Genomic DNA, 19,801 nt, shown 5'->3' with positions numbered 1-19,801 from the left:
ACGCTCCGTATATTGTTTTGCACTTGGTACCACTTAGTCAATTCAGACACGTGTAAATCTTAGATTTAACATGCAGTTATTTCCCTCTACACTGGGATATATATAACGAGTGATAGAGAGAGAGAGAGATTTGATCTCAGAGAGTTCAGATCCCTCTAAAGTCTTATCCTATCATGTCTCTATAACTTACGCCAAGCTATTACGTAACATTGAGCTGATCTAACTCGATAATTGAAATCATGTTGGTGCCTTGCCTTTAGTTCATTTAAACTTATACCCTAAAATTGAGAATAGTGAAATCCTTAAGGTTATTCCATTCGAGTTCGTATTGAGCCAAAGGGTTATTGTGTCAAACTACTTTGCCCTTAGGTAGACCCCTTTCCTTAAAAATATCATTTCTTCAGTTTTTACAGGGCACCTGATCATAGGAACATCTGATTGTTCTTAATCTTATAAATTATTCGATTTGACCCTTTGATGTGTCCTTGTTCAAAGAAGCTTGACTGATTTAACCCCAACCCATATCAACACTTTTAGGTTGTTTACCATATTTGTGTCCATACATGATATTTAAATTATCCCGAGAAACATGTGTCATTATTTAGTGAGAGGGAAAAAATGGTATTCACACTTGCTAAAGCAAAGTGGATAATCATATCTAGAGTCACCATCATTGCTTTTGTTTTTTCTCTCAATTGGTCCCTTCTTCAATAATAAAAAAGTTATAATGTGTTTGAGCTCCTTTTATTGTTGGTAACTATGACTTGCTTACTGCTTACCAAAATATAAAAAACTAACAAATAAAATAAAATAAGTTGATTTGCCAATAAAAAATAAGCCCAAAGGAGATGGTTTGGTGTTGTCACGATTGAGATTGAGTCAGGTATTTTAGGGACACTTCATGTTATTTTATTTGGGTTGTGGTAACTTGTGCCCTAAAGGCCCACATTAAGATGCCTAAAATATATCTCCAAAATTTATTTTACGACTAAATTACCCTCAAATATTTTTTTCCCATAGCATGATTGTAATGACAATGTGGTTGCTGTTTAAATCTCAAATTATAAATGAAGTGAAGCCAATGCCTTTAAGCACACAATGAAATTAGTAAAGGAGCTTGGATTATAAGGGATGTTAGTGAAGGAGATGCCCAATCAATCATCATGATTTTAAACATAATAAAAGAAAAAATTAGTTGAATGGACTCACAATATGTTTTTTTACTAGGTAAACCAGGTGATTTTTTACTATGCAAACAAGGTGATTAGTTGTTAACGTTGTGCAATCAACACTCCACGAGCCTTCAAGAACTTAACTAAGTTGGCGGCATCTTTGGACTCATCATACATACCATAGGATATTTGCAATTTTTTTTTTTTAAATTCTTTAGAGAGAGAACATCATAGTGGATTCCAAGTTGCAACGACATAATTGTCAATAACTTAGCAAATAAGGCAGCTCAAGATCATTATTGTCGTTCTTGGTTTTTTAGTCTTTCAATCCATTTGTCAAAATAAAATTTTAAATCGTTAAAAATAAAAATAAAAATAAAAATAAAAATAAAAATAAAATAAAAATAAAAATAAAAATAAGATGGAACTATTTTGATATTTCATTAAATATTGAGAGATTTTATTGGTAAACTAACTTTTACTTACAACACACCAATATTTGAGAAATTAAACTACTGTTTAAATCTATGTTATCCAATTCGTTGCTGTTAGTCTCAACCATGAACCAATATGAAGTGAATCAATTTACTGCAATCAAGTGAACCACAACCCCACCAAATTTTGATTTGATTCGATGAATCAAACATTTGGTTTGATGAACCAAATAATTTTTTAATTGGTTTGATAAATCAAATCAAATTTATTCTATTTTTCATTGTTTATATTTAAAATTTAAATCATTAAACTAATTAATTTTTATTTAATTTAATATTTTTTAATATAATAATTATATTTATACCTTAAATACTTGAATTATATATATATACACAAACGAAGTTAGCTAGCAAATCAATCTATAAAAACAAAGTGAATCAATAAATGTATTGTCTTTAACCATTCCATCCCTATGAACCACCAGGTTACTTTTAGAGGGGCCGCGAACCACGTACACAGATGACAGATTCTAATCGAGGTCACGTAGGTTTACGTATATAGTTTGGTATGCTACAAGTAAAAGATGGCATGTTAATAGAAGTCCTTTAAAAATTAGCCCAATGAAGGTTGGTTGATGTCTTGTTGACAGTGACCGAGTCAGTTGGTTAGGGACACTTCATGTTATTTTACTTATATTTTTTCATAAATAGTCGCACCTCTTACACTCATGGATGGGTGGGTCCAGGCGCCTGTGTTCCTCGGTCTGCTATGTCATCACGTACGGCGTACCTAACCATAATCCTTCAATTGGTCAAAAAGAAAATAAAGCCAACGTGTTTAATGTGGGAAACTTGGAATATCGAAGACCTACTCTATCTCTACGACAACTTCCAAATAAAAATATATTTTATTTCACTATTTATCTTTTAGGTCTCCATCGTTGAACGTTCGAGGTCCACAAATCCATATAGAAAACCTCTTCCCCACTTCAATCCTACCAAACAAACAAGAGAATAGAAGAGAAGAGTGTCGGTGCAGAGGAGAGCCATGGAAGAAGTTAGGTCAAGCGCTTCTTGGGTCGCGAGTCACTCTTCTCACGTCTTCATCGACTCCTCAGGTTCTCTCTCCCTCTCTCTGTTACTCACTCACTCAAACAACATTTTCCTGGGCTGCATTGATGAGGTATTGCATCTGGAGGATTGTAAATCGGAAACCTCTTTGACTCGGGGAAAACCGGTTCAAATCGGTAGCCTTTTTGAATAACTCGACCGCCTCAACCGATTTTGTTTGGGTTTGGTGTTTTATTAATATTTCCGGGCAATTTGATAACCATTATGTAATTTATTAAGCTAACAATTATTCTTAAAGAAACCATTTTGAAAGAAATGTTACGAAACAGTTAAAAAATGATTCTTAATGAAAAATTATTTATTTCCAAAAAATAAAAAAAATGATTGTTAATATTTCTTTAAATTTGTTTTCTGTACCTCTTTTTTCTTCTTCTAAATTATGATACAATTTTGGATTACAATTTTCAGATAACTAGGCAAAGAAAGAGATTTAGAATTTGATATCCTAGTAAACCCTATTTTCCTTAAAAATAAATAAACAGAACCACTAACTTATCAATTTTATGGCATCAATTCACAAAGATTCATGGTAGTATTTTACTATTTTTATGATTTTTAATTAGTTTTTTTTTTCTTGTAAATCAATTAATTATATTAATTTTAATAATTACACATTCATATTTTCCTACCTAAATTTATTTTGCACGTTTTCTCGGCTAGTCAACAATTTTTCTAAGATTTTTGATAATTTTCTTTTTTATTATTTTTAATTATATATTTTAGTTAGTAAATAAATTATAATCAATTTTAATAACTAAATTTATATGCATAAACATTTTTATGTGTTTTCTTGACCATTCACCATTTTTTTGAGATTTATTCTAAATTTTTATTAATTTTATGATTTTAATTGAATTATACTTAAATTAGTTAATTATTGAAATTACTCTTAGTGGATGGCCAGTGACCCAAGGAAATGAAAGGATCTTTTACATTTTTCATATGATCTTCTCTTATAGATAGGACTAACAAAATCGATATCAGAGAGGAAAAATCAGACTACTTGTCTACTAGTACCAAAAGCGAGTGGCCTACAACTCATCAAAGAAAACATGCATTTAAGGCGCATCAAACTGCTAAGAGTCAAACTTATAAAGGCCTAGAACAGGCATTATGACTAGCTTGGGTCGAACCAACAACCGGATCGTGTAGTTATTATGGATAATGGGGTGGAATATTTGTTGGATGGCTAGGGCACCCTATCTTTAAAGATAAAGAAGGGCGTGAGCTTTTTGAATGTCGTATGCCTACTTTTTTTTGAAACATTTCCAGTAGTTTTGGTAGACAGAGATGGAATTGTGAGAGCCGATGTTCCTTTTCGAAGGGCATAATCGAAGTATAGTGTTGAACAAGTAGGGTAGTGAAAGATTTGCCAGGTGTGAAATCCCATTGTATTTAAGGAGTAAAGGATTTGTTGGGAATCTAGATTGAAAAAGGGGCATATCTAAATATGGTGCGGAAAAACCAAAATCGATATGAATGGAAGAAGGTCCTGAATAAGCAGCTTTGTTTTTTTAAAGTATGGATATAGGTTCGGTGCCACTTTGAACTAAGAATGTTATCGAACACTTACCTCTTATTAATTCATGGTTGCTCAGTTCAAAACACAGAGGCGAGTGAAATACAAACACGAGTCTTAAAGAGAGTGGAAAGGGACCGTAAAGAGTTTGATATTGATTTGCTTTCCCTCGTGCTTCACGAGTTGAGGTTCAAAACCTCGCGTCAAGTGTAGTCTACGGAGCAACTCATTCCGTAAACTTCATGAGTTTTAAACTCTACATGAGTCTTAAGGCAATGAGTTCAGTGCTTACGCCCCTTTAGCGATAGGGGCGAGCTTTAAAGTAAGCGGGAGCGAGTTCAGTCGGAGTCTCAACTACCACACAACTACTATACCACTACCACTCCACGAGTGGATTAGTTTAGTGACTAGACTTAGACTCTCTTTGATATCAATCACTAAACTCAACAAAGTAGCAAATCAAATCAGAGAAGAAATGTTCAGGAGTACGCCCGGTTCACCAGGTTCTACCACTGCAGGGCCCAATCATACTCAAAAGAAGAGTTTGATCCTGGCTCAGAACGAACGCTAGCTATATGCTTAACACATGCAAGTCGAACGTTGTTTTCGGGGAGCTGGGCAGAAGGAAAAGAGGCTCCTAGCTAAAGTTGTCTCGCCCAGCTGAAAAACTCCAGGGCGCGCTAGCGCACTACGGCCAGAACAACCCTTAGCGCTTCGTTCCGTCAGGGCCGAAGCGCGTCAGGTTGCATTTTTTGTAGTGGGGGTAGGGGGGCCGTAGTTTGCTCCTACGTTTGCTGGGAACAATTGAGAACAAAGTGGCGAACGTGTGCGTAACACGTGGGAACCTGCCGAACAGTTCGGGCCAAATCCTAAATCAAGCTAAAAAGTGCTGTTTGATGAGCCTGCGTAGTATTAGGTAGTTGGTCAGGTAAAGGCTGACCAAGCCAACCAATGATGCTTAGTTGATCTTTTCGGATGATCAGCCACTCTGGGATTGAGACATGGCCTAGACTCCCACGGGAGGCAGTAGTGGGGAATCTTGGACAATGAGCGAAAGCCTGATTCAACAATATCTCGTGAGTGAAAAAGGGTGATGCCACTTGTAAAGCTCTTTCGTCGAGTGAGCGATCATGATAGGACTCGAGAGGAAGATCAAATTGCTAAGGTCTTGAAGAGCCTAAACCCTGAGTATACCAATAGGTTGACACTTACCCATCACCCAACTTTTCATTTTTTAGTTTGTGCTTGGGCATCAAAATTCGTCATAGCCATACCCCGATCTATCGGACAAGAAAAATCATTTTCGTACTTGCTTGCTAGTGAGCAAAATACCTTTGAAGCTCATTGAGAGTAAGAAAAGGCTTGTCTCAGAGTTTCAATTCGATTTGTTTATCTAAATTCCCAAAGAACTCCCCGAGATTCACGTTGCATGGCTTTCCTTTTTGTACCGGATATGGCTTTGAGCGGTCAATCATAACAACGGTACACATCCCATGCAGGTGGTCCTTGCCATGTGGGAAAATCTCTGGGCCTGGAGGTAGGGCTGGGGCTATCATGTCTTTTGGTGTGATACATTACCTATATAGGTCCAAGGACGAGGGAGGTCACCTAGTTACCTTGGAGTAGTATTCAAGTTCCCGCACAATCCTTAAAGTGAGCAGACATTACTGTAAGAGGCTACTCACACTTTCAAGAAAACCACCAAGAGATACCTCTGTCCAACCTAAGGCTCACTTTAGCAGTTGGGCAGGGACTCGAGGGCGTGAGTTACTAAGTCACTTATCTATTCTATTTCTGTTTGAGAAGTGACACATCATCATTCATGTGTGGTTGTACCCTTTTCGAGATGGGCATTTCCATCCCAGAGCGAGAGTGCTAATATCAATTCTACAAAAGGAATGAATTGATTTCTTAGCTCAAATATCCTACTTGGGTCACCTCTTTTATGTTAGCGTAGTAGACTATCGAATGGTTGTGGGACAAAGTGAAACAAGGCTTTTTGCAGGTTCGAACCCTGCGTGTCTCTTTGAGTTGAATAGTTCTTGTAAAATACAAACAATATTAAATAATAGGAGACTGGAAATAAAAATATCTTTCTCACATCTGTTCTCCATCCAAGCATGATACCTTCGTTTAAAAGAATATTTTTGGTGTAGAAAGTCTCAAATTCATGATCTTCCGCTGCACGGATTTCCTGGGAAACGAAGTCATAGACATGTAGGTTCAGAGCTAGACCGACTACTCCAAGAGCAATCATCCATAAATCGATTACTCCTTCTGGCCGGCCTCTTCAACCGGTAGGATTACAACCTTGAATCCAGATTGAATCGTGATGGTTTCAGTGGCCAGCGAAGCCGGGGGGACTCGTCTGGATTGTCACGATCTGGAATGGCCTATGCTTGCCTCGAATCGAATCTTTACTCACTCGAGACATCCTCAATGAAGAAGAAGACTCCCTCGAGCAATCATGAAACCCTAGTAGTTCTTCAGTACTCCTACTAGACTTGAGGGAGAGGAGGGTACAAAGGTTCCAACAGACCTCGACCAACCCTTGGACCTTGACTACACTACACGTGACGGTACTACACTAGATATTAGAAGAAGAAATAGCCCATTTTGCTGATATTGCAAGCGCCATGGCCACATTATTGATAAATGTTGGACATGTCCTCAGTCCAATGTTGCTACCTCATCTACTCCTCCACCTTTTTAGGATCATGGATCTCATGGACCAGAGTTGTAGGGTGCTGTGCTTCTTTCTCTTTTGTTGTTCCTTCTAAGTCAGAAGATTGAACAGCTTGGGGCTTCTCATTCTGCAAAAATGCACTAAAGGTATCTGGATCTACTGCTTCCTATTCCACTCCTAGTGATTGGATTCTGGATTCCGTTTGATAGTAAAGTGACTTGTGTTTTAGTCTTGCCTTGTTTAGTTTGAATTTTCTATAGCTGTGAAAGTGAATTTTGAGTTTTCCCTTAATAGAGACGATGAGAAAATGGGTGTCGGATGCGAGATTAAAGTCTGAACAACACCTGTAGCAAGCCCAGCGGGAACAAGACCCGGAGTGCTCTCAATCTGATTTTCGGATTCATTCCATTTGTACCTTTCCTAGTGGAAGCCGTTATCACACTAGCTTACCTTTCTTAGGTCTAGCGTAACTCGTCAATGCGGAATTAAAAGCATATATCCGTAATAGGAGGAAGCCGAAGCTGCTTCTTTTTCCTTTTCTTTGACTCGAAGTTCAGTTCTTTATTCGTATAAATAAGGTTTGGTACATATCGTATGGAAATTTCAGGAAGGTTTGATCTAATCTCTCTTTGCTAGGTGATGGCTAAAGGTCTATAGAGATCTAATGGATTCGTTTCCTTTTGGATCAGAATTTAAAAAAAAAAAAAACAGGCCACAAATTCTTTCTTTATATAGGAAATTAGGGATACTTTATCCTAACAAACCAATTCATTTATTCTAACAGGTTAGGGAATGCCCTTACGAATGAAACATATATTGAAAGAGAAAATATTCGCCTGCGAAAGCTTTAGTTGATTGCTAAGTCCACTTAGAATGATGGAAAACTAGAGATGGGAAGTCAGAGTGAGATCACCCGCATTCAAATAGAGATACATGGAACTAGATCATTTCGTATCCGGTTCCTGGGACGAAGTAAAGGAGGCGGGCACTCAATAGCAGTTGTTTGGGTCTCATTTTTTTCACCACAAAGAATCACACCCTTTTCCTTATATCTTTTATGGGACTCTACAATGATTTACATGCAGACCCCACTTTTTGATTTTGGCACACTTTATGGTGTTTCAACCAAGTACTAGCAAATAACAACAAACTACCTAGAAAATTTTGTGATTATAGTATTTTACAATGAGTTGTAAGGTTACCAAGCAGGTAAGAGTTTTTTTTTTTCTTTGAACAATATTTTAAAATAATATATTTTCTTGTTTTTCATTCTAAAATAGTTGAATATGAAAGAATTTACCAACCGCCATTATCACCTCTCATAATCAATTATGAGATTGATAATTGATTAGTGCCCTCATAACCCGTTATGAGAATTTAATGTTCGTTAATGATATAAAATGATATTTTGTGATTGTGGACCATTTTCTGATAAAAAAGTTGTTTGTGAAATATATATATGTCTTATTAGTTTGACTTTGGCTGAGTAGAATGGATAGGATCCAGCTGAACTCGGCGATCTCGATGGTTCTTTTGATCATTTGTGGTTCTCCTCAATGATGGATTTGAAGAGAACACTAATTTTTTCTTATTGAACTGCTTTACATGCATTTATATTATTGTTATTTAATGTAGGACTTGAGAAGGTGGTGGATACAATAGAAGGTTCAATTCCAAAAGTTGAATGGAATTTCGAAGGGATTCACTATTTTGACCACGGAGCGCTCACTGTTCAGTACCTATTTGTTTTGGATGCATTGAATTTCTGTTTCTGGCCTGGTATGCTATTTATATTATCCCTACCATGTTCTAACATTTCTTAATCTCAAAATATTTTGATCAGGATCGGAATGAAGCATTGACCCCAAAATATTCAATTTTTCGGATGGTCTTAGAAGATAGTCTTAGATTTTCTCATTGCCTTGAGAAGAGATTTTAATACTTGATCCCTACACTAATATAACCTTATTATTATTTATCATTGACAGACAAGGATTTGAATTATGATCATTTGGCTTCGGGGCTAAAGGCTGCTCTGGAAAAAGATAAATCTGCATTTGATGCTGATCGTCTGCAAACTTATACTGGTATTTGGCCTCCACTTGAACCTTCATCTTTTACCTCGTGGAAATGTTTAATCAAGTTAGCGTAGTACATCTTTATAATGCTTTGATTGTGGTTGTTAGAAAATGTAGCATTTTCTTCAATGTGTTCACTCCTTTGTTGTTACTTATGGGAATTTGGTTATAAATTGTTGTTAGGTCCTCAACTACGTGAATTGTTGAAATGGCCTCGGCCACTTCCCTTGGAGGATGAACGGGTCCGCTTACTTCATGAGGTACAATTTGTTCGTTATAATTTTTAGACATGTTCTGAAACCTTAATTTTCTAATATTAACATCTAGTTGTTCTGTTCTGAGCCTTTTTTTTTTTTTTTTTGGTTATTCAGCTTTTTCCATTTGCTTTTTTTATTTTTATAATAAGTAAAAGTATATTATATATAGAATAAAAACTGGTCAAGATGACTAGCCATGACTACAAAAATGTCCAGGGGAAACTAACTATACAAGTTCAATGTAACAAACCCAATCCCAACTTCCGATGAAATCTTCAAAGAGAACTCCCCTAAATTCACTAAATAGCTTACACCACAGAAAAAAAAGAAAAAAGAAAAGCAAAGAAAAGAAAATTAATGTTGAAATGATGATATCCTGAACATGTTGCTCCTTTTCAAACACACAACAATACCTCTCTTCCCAAATCCCTAACAATCTGCAAATTAAAACTCCATAAAATTCTGTTCAATGCAAAATGAGTAGCGATGAATAGCCAAGATTCAAAAAAATCCCAGATGGAAGAAGGGAAACAAATTGAAACTCCAAAAAGTGCTGTAAAATGAGACCATATATATATTTTGAGAGGTAAAATGAGACCATATTTCACGGGAGTATCAGCCATGTTTGTATTTTTTGGATCATTTAGTTTCTTGTGATTAACTATTTCTTCAATTCACTTAGGTTGGAATGGAATTGGAGAAGAACTTTGGAGGAAAAGCTGCAAATCTTGTGGAATCTTGTGAAAAGTCTGCTGTAGCTCTTGTTTCCCTGATTACTAGCCATTTTCCTGGTATTGCATCTTTTATTCATTTTAAGATGTTTATCATTACATTTATGTTTTAAGACATACTTGTCAAAAAAAATAATAAATAAATAAATTATGATTTAAGCCATGGGTTTAGGGAGAATTGAATGGAGGACAAGATTTGTTCAGCTGACCCCAAATTCTTAGTGTAGGAGTTTGATGATTATGTTGGAAGTTGGAATATTTATATGCTTAGTTATGGTGATGAAGTATCTTTTGAATAAGCTGAAAACAATTTCCTGACCTTAACATAAAATATCATTAATGGAAAATATTTCAGGTTAAGCAAACCAAAAAAAATTGTTTACTTCATGGCATGTGATTTTTGAAATCCAGTTTGTAGAGCGTCCCTAAATTTTCTTGTTTAATTCATTTCATTGTTCTAGGTTTTCGAGATCACTCAGTATACAAAGGCCATCAAATTTTCTTATATAAAAGAGCACAAATATTCGCAGCAGATTTATGGGGTGCTTTCAAGGGTCAAGGATATGGCGAATTTAATGACATTGGCACAATTACCATATTTGCTGATTATATTGTTCCAGCCGTGCTTAAACAGCTTGGTGTTTTGAAATACAGTGAGGCTTTAGAAAGCATTATTGAGACCAATAATGAGATAGGTTCAGGTAGTGAGGAGGAAGTAGAGCTGAGGGCTTGCTCTATTTATGCAGTGGAGAAAATGAGAGAGTTGATCAAGTTAAAATCTGGAAAGCAGGTATATTTGATTCTTTGTATTCTTCATTTTTCGTTCCCCTTAGATTGAATAAAGTTCAAGCTTGTTGTATCTCACTTATAGTGTGTAGTATCTCCAGCTTGACGTTTAGTTTTTATTTTTATTTTTTGGGTTAAGTCATCTCGACCTTCCCTTGTTTCTTCAATAAAATTCTCTTTACTTGTCAAAAAAATAAAGTTCAAGCCAAGCATTGGAGGTTGGCAACCTCCGAAATTGTTGTTTTTCCAAAATGTTCCTAAAAGCAACCCTATTTTATTTTTTAATGAAGAAAAAGGGGTTTAGCGGCATTGTGCTGTATATTTTTGTATGGGGTATTTTAGAAACACTCTACTAAATTGGTGATATTAGGCCCATTGCAGCATGCAAGATTAGGTTTACCCTCCTTGACCATAAGTCAAGGTTGCGTTTTCTTAATGATTTAACTGTGAAATTTTGATTTTTTTTTTCCAAATTTTAATTTAGTAAAATGAAAATTTCACTGTTAAATCATCAAGAAAACACTTCCTTTACTTTTATGGTCAGGTAAACCTAATCTTGCATTTTGCAAGGGGTAAACCTACTATCACCAATTTAACAGAGGGTATTTCTAAAATACCCCTTTTTATGGTTGTGATGTTTATAAATGCTATTGCACATTGACATTAAAACCCTTGTTTTTTGCCACTAAAAGGCAATAGGATTGTTTTTTTAGATGACACTTTTGAAAAACTATCGTTTTGGAGGTTGCTAACATCCATCACTTAGTCCACACCATGGTCACACGGGGAGGTCATGTTGGCCTGTCAAACTGTGTACAGTGAGTTGTCCATACTGTGGGGATCACCTGCACAAAATATAGTCCATTCCAACATTGCCTCACAAAAAATTGTCTTGAACAATCTGGACCACCCAAAAACCTGTACTTCAACTTATCAAAAAAAAAAAAAAAAAACCTGTACTTCAGGCTAACTTTTCTTATGTTTATTATTTATTAATGTTGACTCATTCTTGGTAATGATAATAAGCATGTTGTGTGAGCGTGCGTGTCTTCTGTCTTGTTTCACTAAGTTGCTGTGGTTGTGCTTGAGACCACTTGTAGAGCCTCCTCACTGCATATTTTAGCCCTCTTATTGCACTTCAATTGCTCTAATTCTGAGGAAGTTCTTTTACAGGTTTTGAGTGTTGAATTGGATCTTTGGCTCTGGTCTTTTGGCATCAAGTGTCCATCTCTACAGCATCATCGAACACTCTCGATATATTATTGAAAGGATCGTAGTATGCCATCTTGACCCACTTTTCATGATTCAAATCCTTTCTATCTTAAGAGGGAGACACGGAGGAATTCAATTATTGAAGCTTAAGGTAACATTTTTGCACAAGCGTAACTCTCAGATTGAGACGCCGTTTCTTATTTTATGAGACACTTAGCTCCCCTTTCAAATTTTGGAAAATGGATTTTGCTCTAGAAGCTTATTTCCAAGGTCAGATTTAAGAAGTGTAAAATGGATGGGATATCTTTTTGTTTAATGGAATGTTTCTGCCAAGAGATTGGTCTTCCTTTAAGCCCCACTCTTTGTTTCTGTCTCTTAGAAGAACTTGATATTATTCTTGTTTTATCAATTATCACCATTGCTTCATTCCTCTTATCTATCCATATGGTCGAGGAGTATACTGACATAACTTGAACAGAGTTGACTTGGATCAGCAGAAGACTAGTAAAAAATACAAATAAAATCCGGTCGTATTGGAGGCTTAGCAATCCGTGTGCTATTTATGAACCACAAATTCATGTGAAAGTAAGATTTATTTAGAATAGGAAAGGATATAGTACTTCACATTTTGAAGTTTTGTCAGCTTTTTGATTATCCTTCATGCTTGGATGTTTAAAGATCAGCTTTGGCTTTCTTCCCATTGTGAAAAATCTTATGGTAGCTGTAGGGGCGGAATCGAGTTTTACCTTGATCAACTCTGCTCTACTGATCTGAATTAGCTCCGAAGTTCCTCCTGTAAGCATCGGTGTGGTACCTGTCAATAATCCTCCAACGCCCAAGTTAGAGTTGCAAAGAAAACAGTATTAAAGAAAAACAGTTTCAGCCTTAATTCTCCAAGTGCCCCCCCCCCCCCCCCCCCCCAAAAAAAAAAAAAAAAAAAAAAAAAAACATGTAATCTTCAAATCCTATATTGAACCATAATAATAAATCATCAAACCCCATGTTGATAGCATCTATACATCCATAAAAGCTATTCGTAGGCCCAAAACACATGTAAGGTTTATATTATTCTAAATATAAAAATATTTCAATTTTGAATCCAAGTTAGGATTCATCTACCGATCAATATCATAAATTCAATATTATCCTCATTTTCCGACGCTTCATTGGTAAAATGGTTACCATCATCTTCATCAAGGTCATCTCTTCTTACTAGTGCGTCACCTGGGACATGATCTGGGAAGACGAAAGTTATATCTAAGCTAACATACCTTATATTTGGTGTGCAAAATTGATCTTCGTAAGGCTTATGACCTTGTGAATTGGAATTTCTTGTAGTACTTGTTGATTAGAATGGGGTTTGGAGAGAGATGAATAGGTTGGATCATGAAATATGTTTCTTTGGCTTCGTTCTCTATCTTGGTGAATGGGAGTCCCACCGGCCACTTTAGAAGTTCTAGGGGGTTAAGACAAGGGGATCCATTGTCCCTATTCCTTTTTGTGAAAATGGAAAAAGCTTTGGGGAGATTAGTGAAAAAAACAGCGAGCATTAGGGAGGTGACGGGCGTCAGGGTTAAGTCTGGCGCTCCAGAGATTACTCACCTTCAGTTTGCTGATGACACCCTGATTTTGTTGGGGGCTATGCTTCATTAGGTGAGATTTATGAGATTGTTACTGTGCTACTTTGAAGTGATCTCAGGTCTTAGGATTAATCTTAGGAAGAGCAAACGTTTTGGAGTCGGTTCGGTGCTAGAAATTTGCAACTGGACAAGAATGTTTGGGTGTCAGGTGGAGTCTTTCCCTTCCAACTATCTAGGTCTTCTTTTGGGTGCTTCTTGTAGAAGCAAGTCAAATTTGGGAGTTGGTGTTATTAAGACTGGGCAAGTGATTGAGTTTGTGGAAAGCTAAGTACCTTTCTAAAGGGGAAAATTGATCTTAATTAGGAGCATTTTCGAAAGCATCCCCGTTTATCACTTGTCGTTATTCTAAATCCCCAGGAGTGTTGAGGTGAAAATGGAAAATATGATTAGAGACTTTGTGGAATGACAAAAATGGGAAGATGAAATATCATCTGGTCAAGTGGAAGGTGGTGTGTGCACCAAAGAAGGAAGGGGGGGTTTGGGCATAAAGGGTTCTAGATTGTCTAACATGTAGGGCTTAAAATGGTACGGATTTTTAATCCGAAATCTGAGTGATCCAATTCCGAATTTAACGTTTCATCAAGTATATCTGAATTAAAATATGGTTTGGATATGGGTTGGTGTCCCTTGACCCGAGTAGGATGTGGTTCCATAGGACTTAAAACGGGTCGGATATGGGCCGGATACGAGTGTGTGCATATCCATATCCAAATTCATATCCGGATCCGAATTCGACTTCGATCATACTAGCTAAGACCATATACGAATCATTTTACTTTTTTTAAAATCCTATGCGGATTCAATCCGACCGAATTGATTGATTTGGCTGAATAATGTCAAATCGTTTAAGATTATTTAAAATAAAATTGCTAAAATGTGACTAAATGGTGACTTGAACTCAAGACCTCTCCATTTTGAAGAGAGGCCTTGACCACTACACCCAACCGTTGTTGGTTGATGAAAGATGATTTAAAAAATATAAGAATACATCTTACGAAGTAATATATCATTCGGATCTTGGCAAATATAGGGATGAAATCATATTCAACCCGGATCCGATTCGGGTCAAAGGACATCAACCCATATCCGAACCATATTTTAATTTTGATAAACTTGATGAAACCAAACCCGTCAAATTCAGATTTGGATTACTCGGATTTCGGATAAAATTCGTACCATTTTAAGCCCTACGGTTCCATCCCTACATTCGCCAAGATCTGAATGATATATTACTTTGCAAGTTGTATTGTTATATTTATTAAGTCATATTTCATCAACCAACAACGGTTGGGTGTAGTAGTCAAGGTCTTTCTTCAAAATGGAGAGATCTTAAGTTCAAGTCACCATTTAGTCACATTTTAACAATTTTATTTGAAATAATCTTAAACAGTTTGACATTATCCGACCCGATCAAACCGAATCAATTAATTCAATCGGATTAGATTTTAATGAAAGTGAAATGGTTTGGATATGGTCTTTAGCTAGTATGATTTGAGTCAGGTTCGGATATGGATATGGGCACACTTATATCCGGTCTGAACCCGACTCGTTTTAAGCCCTACTAAAAGGCCTTTCTTGGAAAATGGTTTTTGCGGTTTGAGGTGGAAAAATAGATTTGTGGAGAACGTAATTTTGGTGAAATTCAGGAAAAAAGATTCGGTTGGAGAAGTGAAAACCCCCGTTGGGTGCAGAGTGTGGAAAGGTATTGAGAAGGTAAGTCACGAGTTCAAGAAGTGGATTGTGTTTAGAGTTGGTACAAGTGAGTTCGATTATGGGTAGACATTTGGTGTGGTGATAGACCCCCTTATGGCTACAATACCCTGTGCTCTTTGAGTTATCTTCCAAGAAGGATATGCCTATATTTGCTTTGTGACTCGAAATGGAATTGATACCGCATGGGGCTTGGGTTTTAGGAGAGCCTTCAACGATTGGGAGATTCAGGAGCTAGTGGACCTATCCTGTACATTGGATCAAGTGTGTTTTGAGGCCTCTGGGAGTGATTGTTGGGAATGTGCTTGACACAAGGAGAGATGTTTCTAGTTAAGCTCGTTTAGGAAGGCCCATCAAGTTTCTGGGTCTTTTCCTGCAAACTACATTTGTGGGGCAAAGGTGCCTTCAAAAATTTCTTTCTTTGCTTGGGTAGTGGTTTCAAGTAAGCTCCTCACCCCTCGATCACCTAGTTAGGTGGGGTTTCATTGCCTAATTTTTGTGCTCTATGCTATGTGAATGGGGAATCTGTTGATCATATTTTTTACATTGTCCTTTTGCAACCAAGCTTTGGTCTCATTGCAGTTATTCAACATCTCTTGGGTTCTTCCTCCTATTTTTACCCCTCTAGCAGCGATGGAACCATAACATTTTCACGGATAAGGAAAAAAGACTTTGGGCTTTGCTCCCCTTTGCAATTTGTTGGGGCGTGTGGAAGGAGAGAAACGAGAGAATCTTGTCGGGGTTGAAGAGATCTCACTACGACATGGTTTTGTTTATTCTTGGATTATTTTATTGGTGCAAGATTGATGGAGCCTTTAAAGTTGTCTTCTTTGAGGATTTCTTGTTTAGTTGGGACTCCCTTTGTAGTGTGTAAAGTATTGTCTTAGCAGTGTCTTGTAATCTTGGTCGGTCTCCTCGACTGCCTTTTTTAATGAATTTGTTTTACTGTTAATTTGTTTTGATCAATTAAGGAAAAGTCACGATTTAATTATGACATTTTGAATAAGTTGTTGAATTTGGTGACTATACTCGCTGGTGACAAATTCTAGGATAGTCTTGAGGGCCTTGAGGTGTGACCTCTTGGTAAACAAGTTCCATGCTTAGGCCCAAGAGTCCCCGTGGTTATGCCTCAAGTTGCGAGATTGACAAATTCCAGTCTGAGGCTCATGGAACCCGATGTGTTACCTCACACGTAACAAATTCCATTCTAAGGCATGTGGGATGCAAGATGGTCCTATTGGCTAAGAAATTCCATGATAAGCTTGAGGGCTTTAAGGTGTGACATTGTGGGCAACAAATTCTAGGCTAAGGCCTGAGGGCCCTGAGGTGTGACCTCTTGGGTAACTGGTTCTAAATGAGGACCTTGAGGTGGGACCTTGTATTTAACAAGTTCCAACCTAGGGTATGAGAGTTTGATGTACCTTGAAATCCTAATTTTAACCGACCTCTCTCCTTTGCTTGCTTTGTTTCCCTTACCTATCTTTCTCTAGTTTTTTTAGATATGCAGGCAGAACTTGGCCCAACTCTTCAGATTATCCAAATGCATTGAAGGATTGCAAATTTGTAGACACAAATATGTGTATTTTTAGTGTGAATTCTTTAAAGAATTTAAAGGGGTCTTTTTTGATGATTTCTTGAGATAGTGGGATAGGGTCTAACGTCTATCCTCTCCTTGTTCATCTCCTCTTTTTTTGTTTTTTTGTTCTCTCTGTATTATTAGTTGATCATCTCAACCCCATCTTGATTTTAACGAAGTCCTTCATTTGTAAAAAAAAAAAGGTTCAGAGGCACGAGTTAGCGAGTAATGCTGCCTTCCGCTTATATCAATACTGTTTCCTTTGAACAACTACCCTTAGAATCTTGCTTGACTGGGCGAAATTGAGTTTACATGATGTGGAAAAGGCCAATTGGTGTAGGTACTCGCTTGCCTTTGACATATGATTTCACACCTGATAACAAGAATGTTTGTTACCATGGATTAAATCTGAGTACAATGAGATAATAAGGACTTAATTATATCCTTATAATTTGAAATTGCTGCTACAATGAGTAAGCAAATTATCGTTAGATTATGATCTGCTATATGATGTTGTAGAGGATGATTTAATTGGGAGCTGTTTCTGCAGCATTTGATTCTGGTAGATGTAAACTACAATGCAATAAGTACCTGAGGTCTTCATACCCGCTTTACCATTACAGCTTTAAGTAGACATCCGATGGATATTGCAGTAAATATTCCTTAACAGGGTCCCATTCTAATAAATAATAGCTTAGATTCCTAGTGGAAAGGGCTTGTAGAGAATCTAAATGGACTCTTTAGTGGTGTTAGTTTTTTTCTTATTAGTACTGCTATTGTTTGACTTCTTAAAGAAGCTTTGTTGCTCATGGATCATAAATGTTTCCGTGAATTATTTGTTTAGAAATTTAGGATTGTTTTTTTTTTTTTCCCGTAATTATTGATATAGGGCTGGTAATGATCTGGTTTTTATCCGGTCTTCAAGAAAGCTCTCATATCCTGTGTGTGCATGCATGCGAAGAAGCTCGATTTGATCTTTAATGGTGGGAAGATTGAGTTTCTGATCCATCATCCATTAAGGATACATACAGATAGTGCCACAACTACGTAGTCAATTTCTGCCACTTCTTCATAAGCATCGTCAACCGCAGCCATGCTCTTAGGCCACGTTACTCCAAACCAAACCCTCAACCTATTGTCAGATTCAACTCCTCAGATCCACTATCACACTTTGTTCAACCTTATTCTCCTAGAAAAATTGATTTTTTTTCTCCCCAATTAAAACCCATCGTCGTAAACTTCTCCGTCTACAAAATCCCTAATTTTTTTTTTTTTACTTCAAACCCCTATCTTCATCAACCACTTGCAAAATCGGTTTGGATCGGATCAGTTTTGGATCGAGTAAAATCCAAATTGGATTGGATTTGATTCAAAGATTCAATGATCCGATCAGATCGGTTCAGATTTGGATCATAGAGTACATATTTCAGATCGGTAGTAGTGCAATACTGATCTGGTATTGAATTGATCCATTGCCAGCCCTAGTTTGATAGCTGTTTTAAGGGTGATCAAGTGCAAAAACATTTCTGTAAAACAAATTAATCATAAATGTTCAAGTGATTGTTTTGTTTAGAAATTAGGATTGTTTTTTTTTCCTTCCCTTAAGGTTTGATAGCCGTTTTGAAGGCTGATCAAATTCAAAAATATTTATGTAAAACAAACCATTTGGGTCATTTTGCATGTTTATGTCACTATCACATTTTCATCTTCTCGAGATGTTGATATTCTTGATTATTGTTAGAACTGTTATAAAAACAGACCTTAAAAAATTGCTCTGAGGCACGTAGTAATTTACGTTGTCTTATAGACAACAGACGCCCCCACTTCGATTGAACACGAAAATGCAGATGAGTTGCTGGCGAACTTGTCTTCAGGATACAACAAAGTCCAGTTCTAACACAACTGTATATTTTATCAAAATTTGCACTATTTTGAGAAAATCTGTCACATAGAATCTCGGATACATGAATGCCTCTTTTTGTAGAAAATTTTGAATTATTTATTTTTAACAGAATTGATCTCCATAAATAGATAACAATTACAAAAGTCACATCCATTCGTAAATGGTTTTTGAATCTCAATAGATATGAAACTCATTGGAACTATTAGGCACCTATTCGGATCAAGGAATCCGTTAAGCACCATGTAGTCCCCTTCGACACCTCAAGGAATCCGTTAAGCACCCTGTAGGCCCTTTCGACACCTTTCGGATCGGCCTTGGTGCCTATCCAAAATTGGACGGTCCTATTAAATACTTAATTTTTATCTCTCTCTCTCTTTCTTTTCTTACTTTCTTTCTTATTTTATATTATATATATATATATATATATATATATATATAGGGTCAGGGACATATGAGAAAACATATGTAAAAACAATGTAACATTAATAAATTTTCAAAATATGAGTTAGAAGTTTCGGATTGAGCTGATATTTTATGAGGATGATCTATGAGAAAACATATGTAAAAACAATGTAACATTAATAAATTTTCAAAATATGGGTTAGAAGTTTATGATTGAGCTGATTTTTTATGAGGATGATCTCTATGATGGGAAGATCATCCGGAAAAAAAAAAAAATCAGTCCAATCTGAAACTGCTAACCCCATTAAAAGTGATTTAGAATGTGAATCGTCGATTTTTTACCAATTTTTGTCAATAATTTGTATATCACTTTTGATGAATTTAGAAGTTCTGATTGAGCTGATTTTTTGTAAGGATGATCTTCTCATCATACATAGTGACCATCCTCGCAAAAAATCAGCTCAATCCAAAACCTCTAACCCATATTTTAAAAAATCATTGTTTTTTCATATGTTTTTACATATGGCCCTTGAACCGCCCCTATATATATATATAGGGTCACGT

General features: G+C 36.4%; 1 protein-coding gene across 1 annotated transcript; it reads left to right on the top strand.

Annotated features, from left to right (window-relative positions):
* Positions 1 to 2,459: 2,459 nt before the first annotated feature.
* On the top strand, positions 2,460 to 12,915 carry LOC147404575 (uncharacterized). Its single transcript, XM_086440611.1, has 7 exons — positions 2,460 to 2,724; positions 8,578 to 8,721; positions 8,931 to 9,029; positions 9,204 to 9,280; positions 9,960 to 10,068; positions 10,470 to 10,798; positions 11,968 to 12,915. Exons 1-7 carry the CDS (start codon positions 2,655 to 2,657, stop codon positions 12,058 to 12,060), a joined length of 921 nt encoding a protein of 306 aa, XP_086296737.1. The 5' UTR covers positions 2,460 to 2,654; the 3' UTR covers positions 12,061 to 12,915.
* The last annotated feature ends 6,886 nt before the right edge of the window (positions 12,916 to 19,801 follow it).

This window comes from Akebia trifoliata, chromosome 4 (genome assembly GCF_017979445.1).
Source record: "Akebia trifoliata isolate Shusen 1 chromosome 4, ASM1797944v1, whole genome shotgun sequence".
Classification (NCBI taxonomy): Eukaryota; Viridiplantae; Streptophyta; class Magnoliopsida; order Ranunculales; family Lardizabalaceae; genus Akebia; species Akebia trifoliata.
The sequence above is the reverse complement of the archived record's forward strand: the minus strand, read 5'-3'. Positions and strand labels throughout refer to the sequence as shown.

Excerpts from the sequence above, each read along its gene's own strand:
- LOC147404575 (XM_086440611.1), top strand. The coding sequence starts at position 2,655 with ATGGAAGAAGTTAGGTCAAGCGCTTCTTGGGTCGCGAGTCACTCTTCT. Across the intron at positions 8,722-8,930 it reads GAATTTCTGTTTCTGGCCTG|ACAAGGATTTGAATTATGAT; the intron begins GTATGCTATTTA and ends TATCATTGACAG. Across the intron at positions 10,069-10,469 it reads GATTACTAGCCATTTTCCTG|GTTTTCGAGATCACTCAGTA; the intron begins GTATTGCATCTT and ends TCATTGTTCTAG.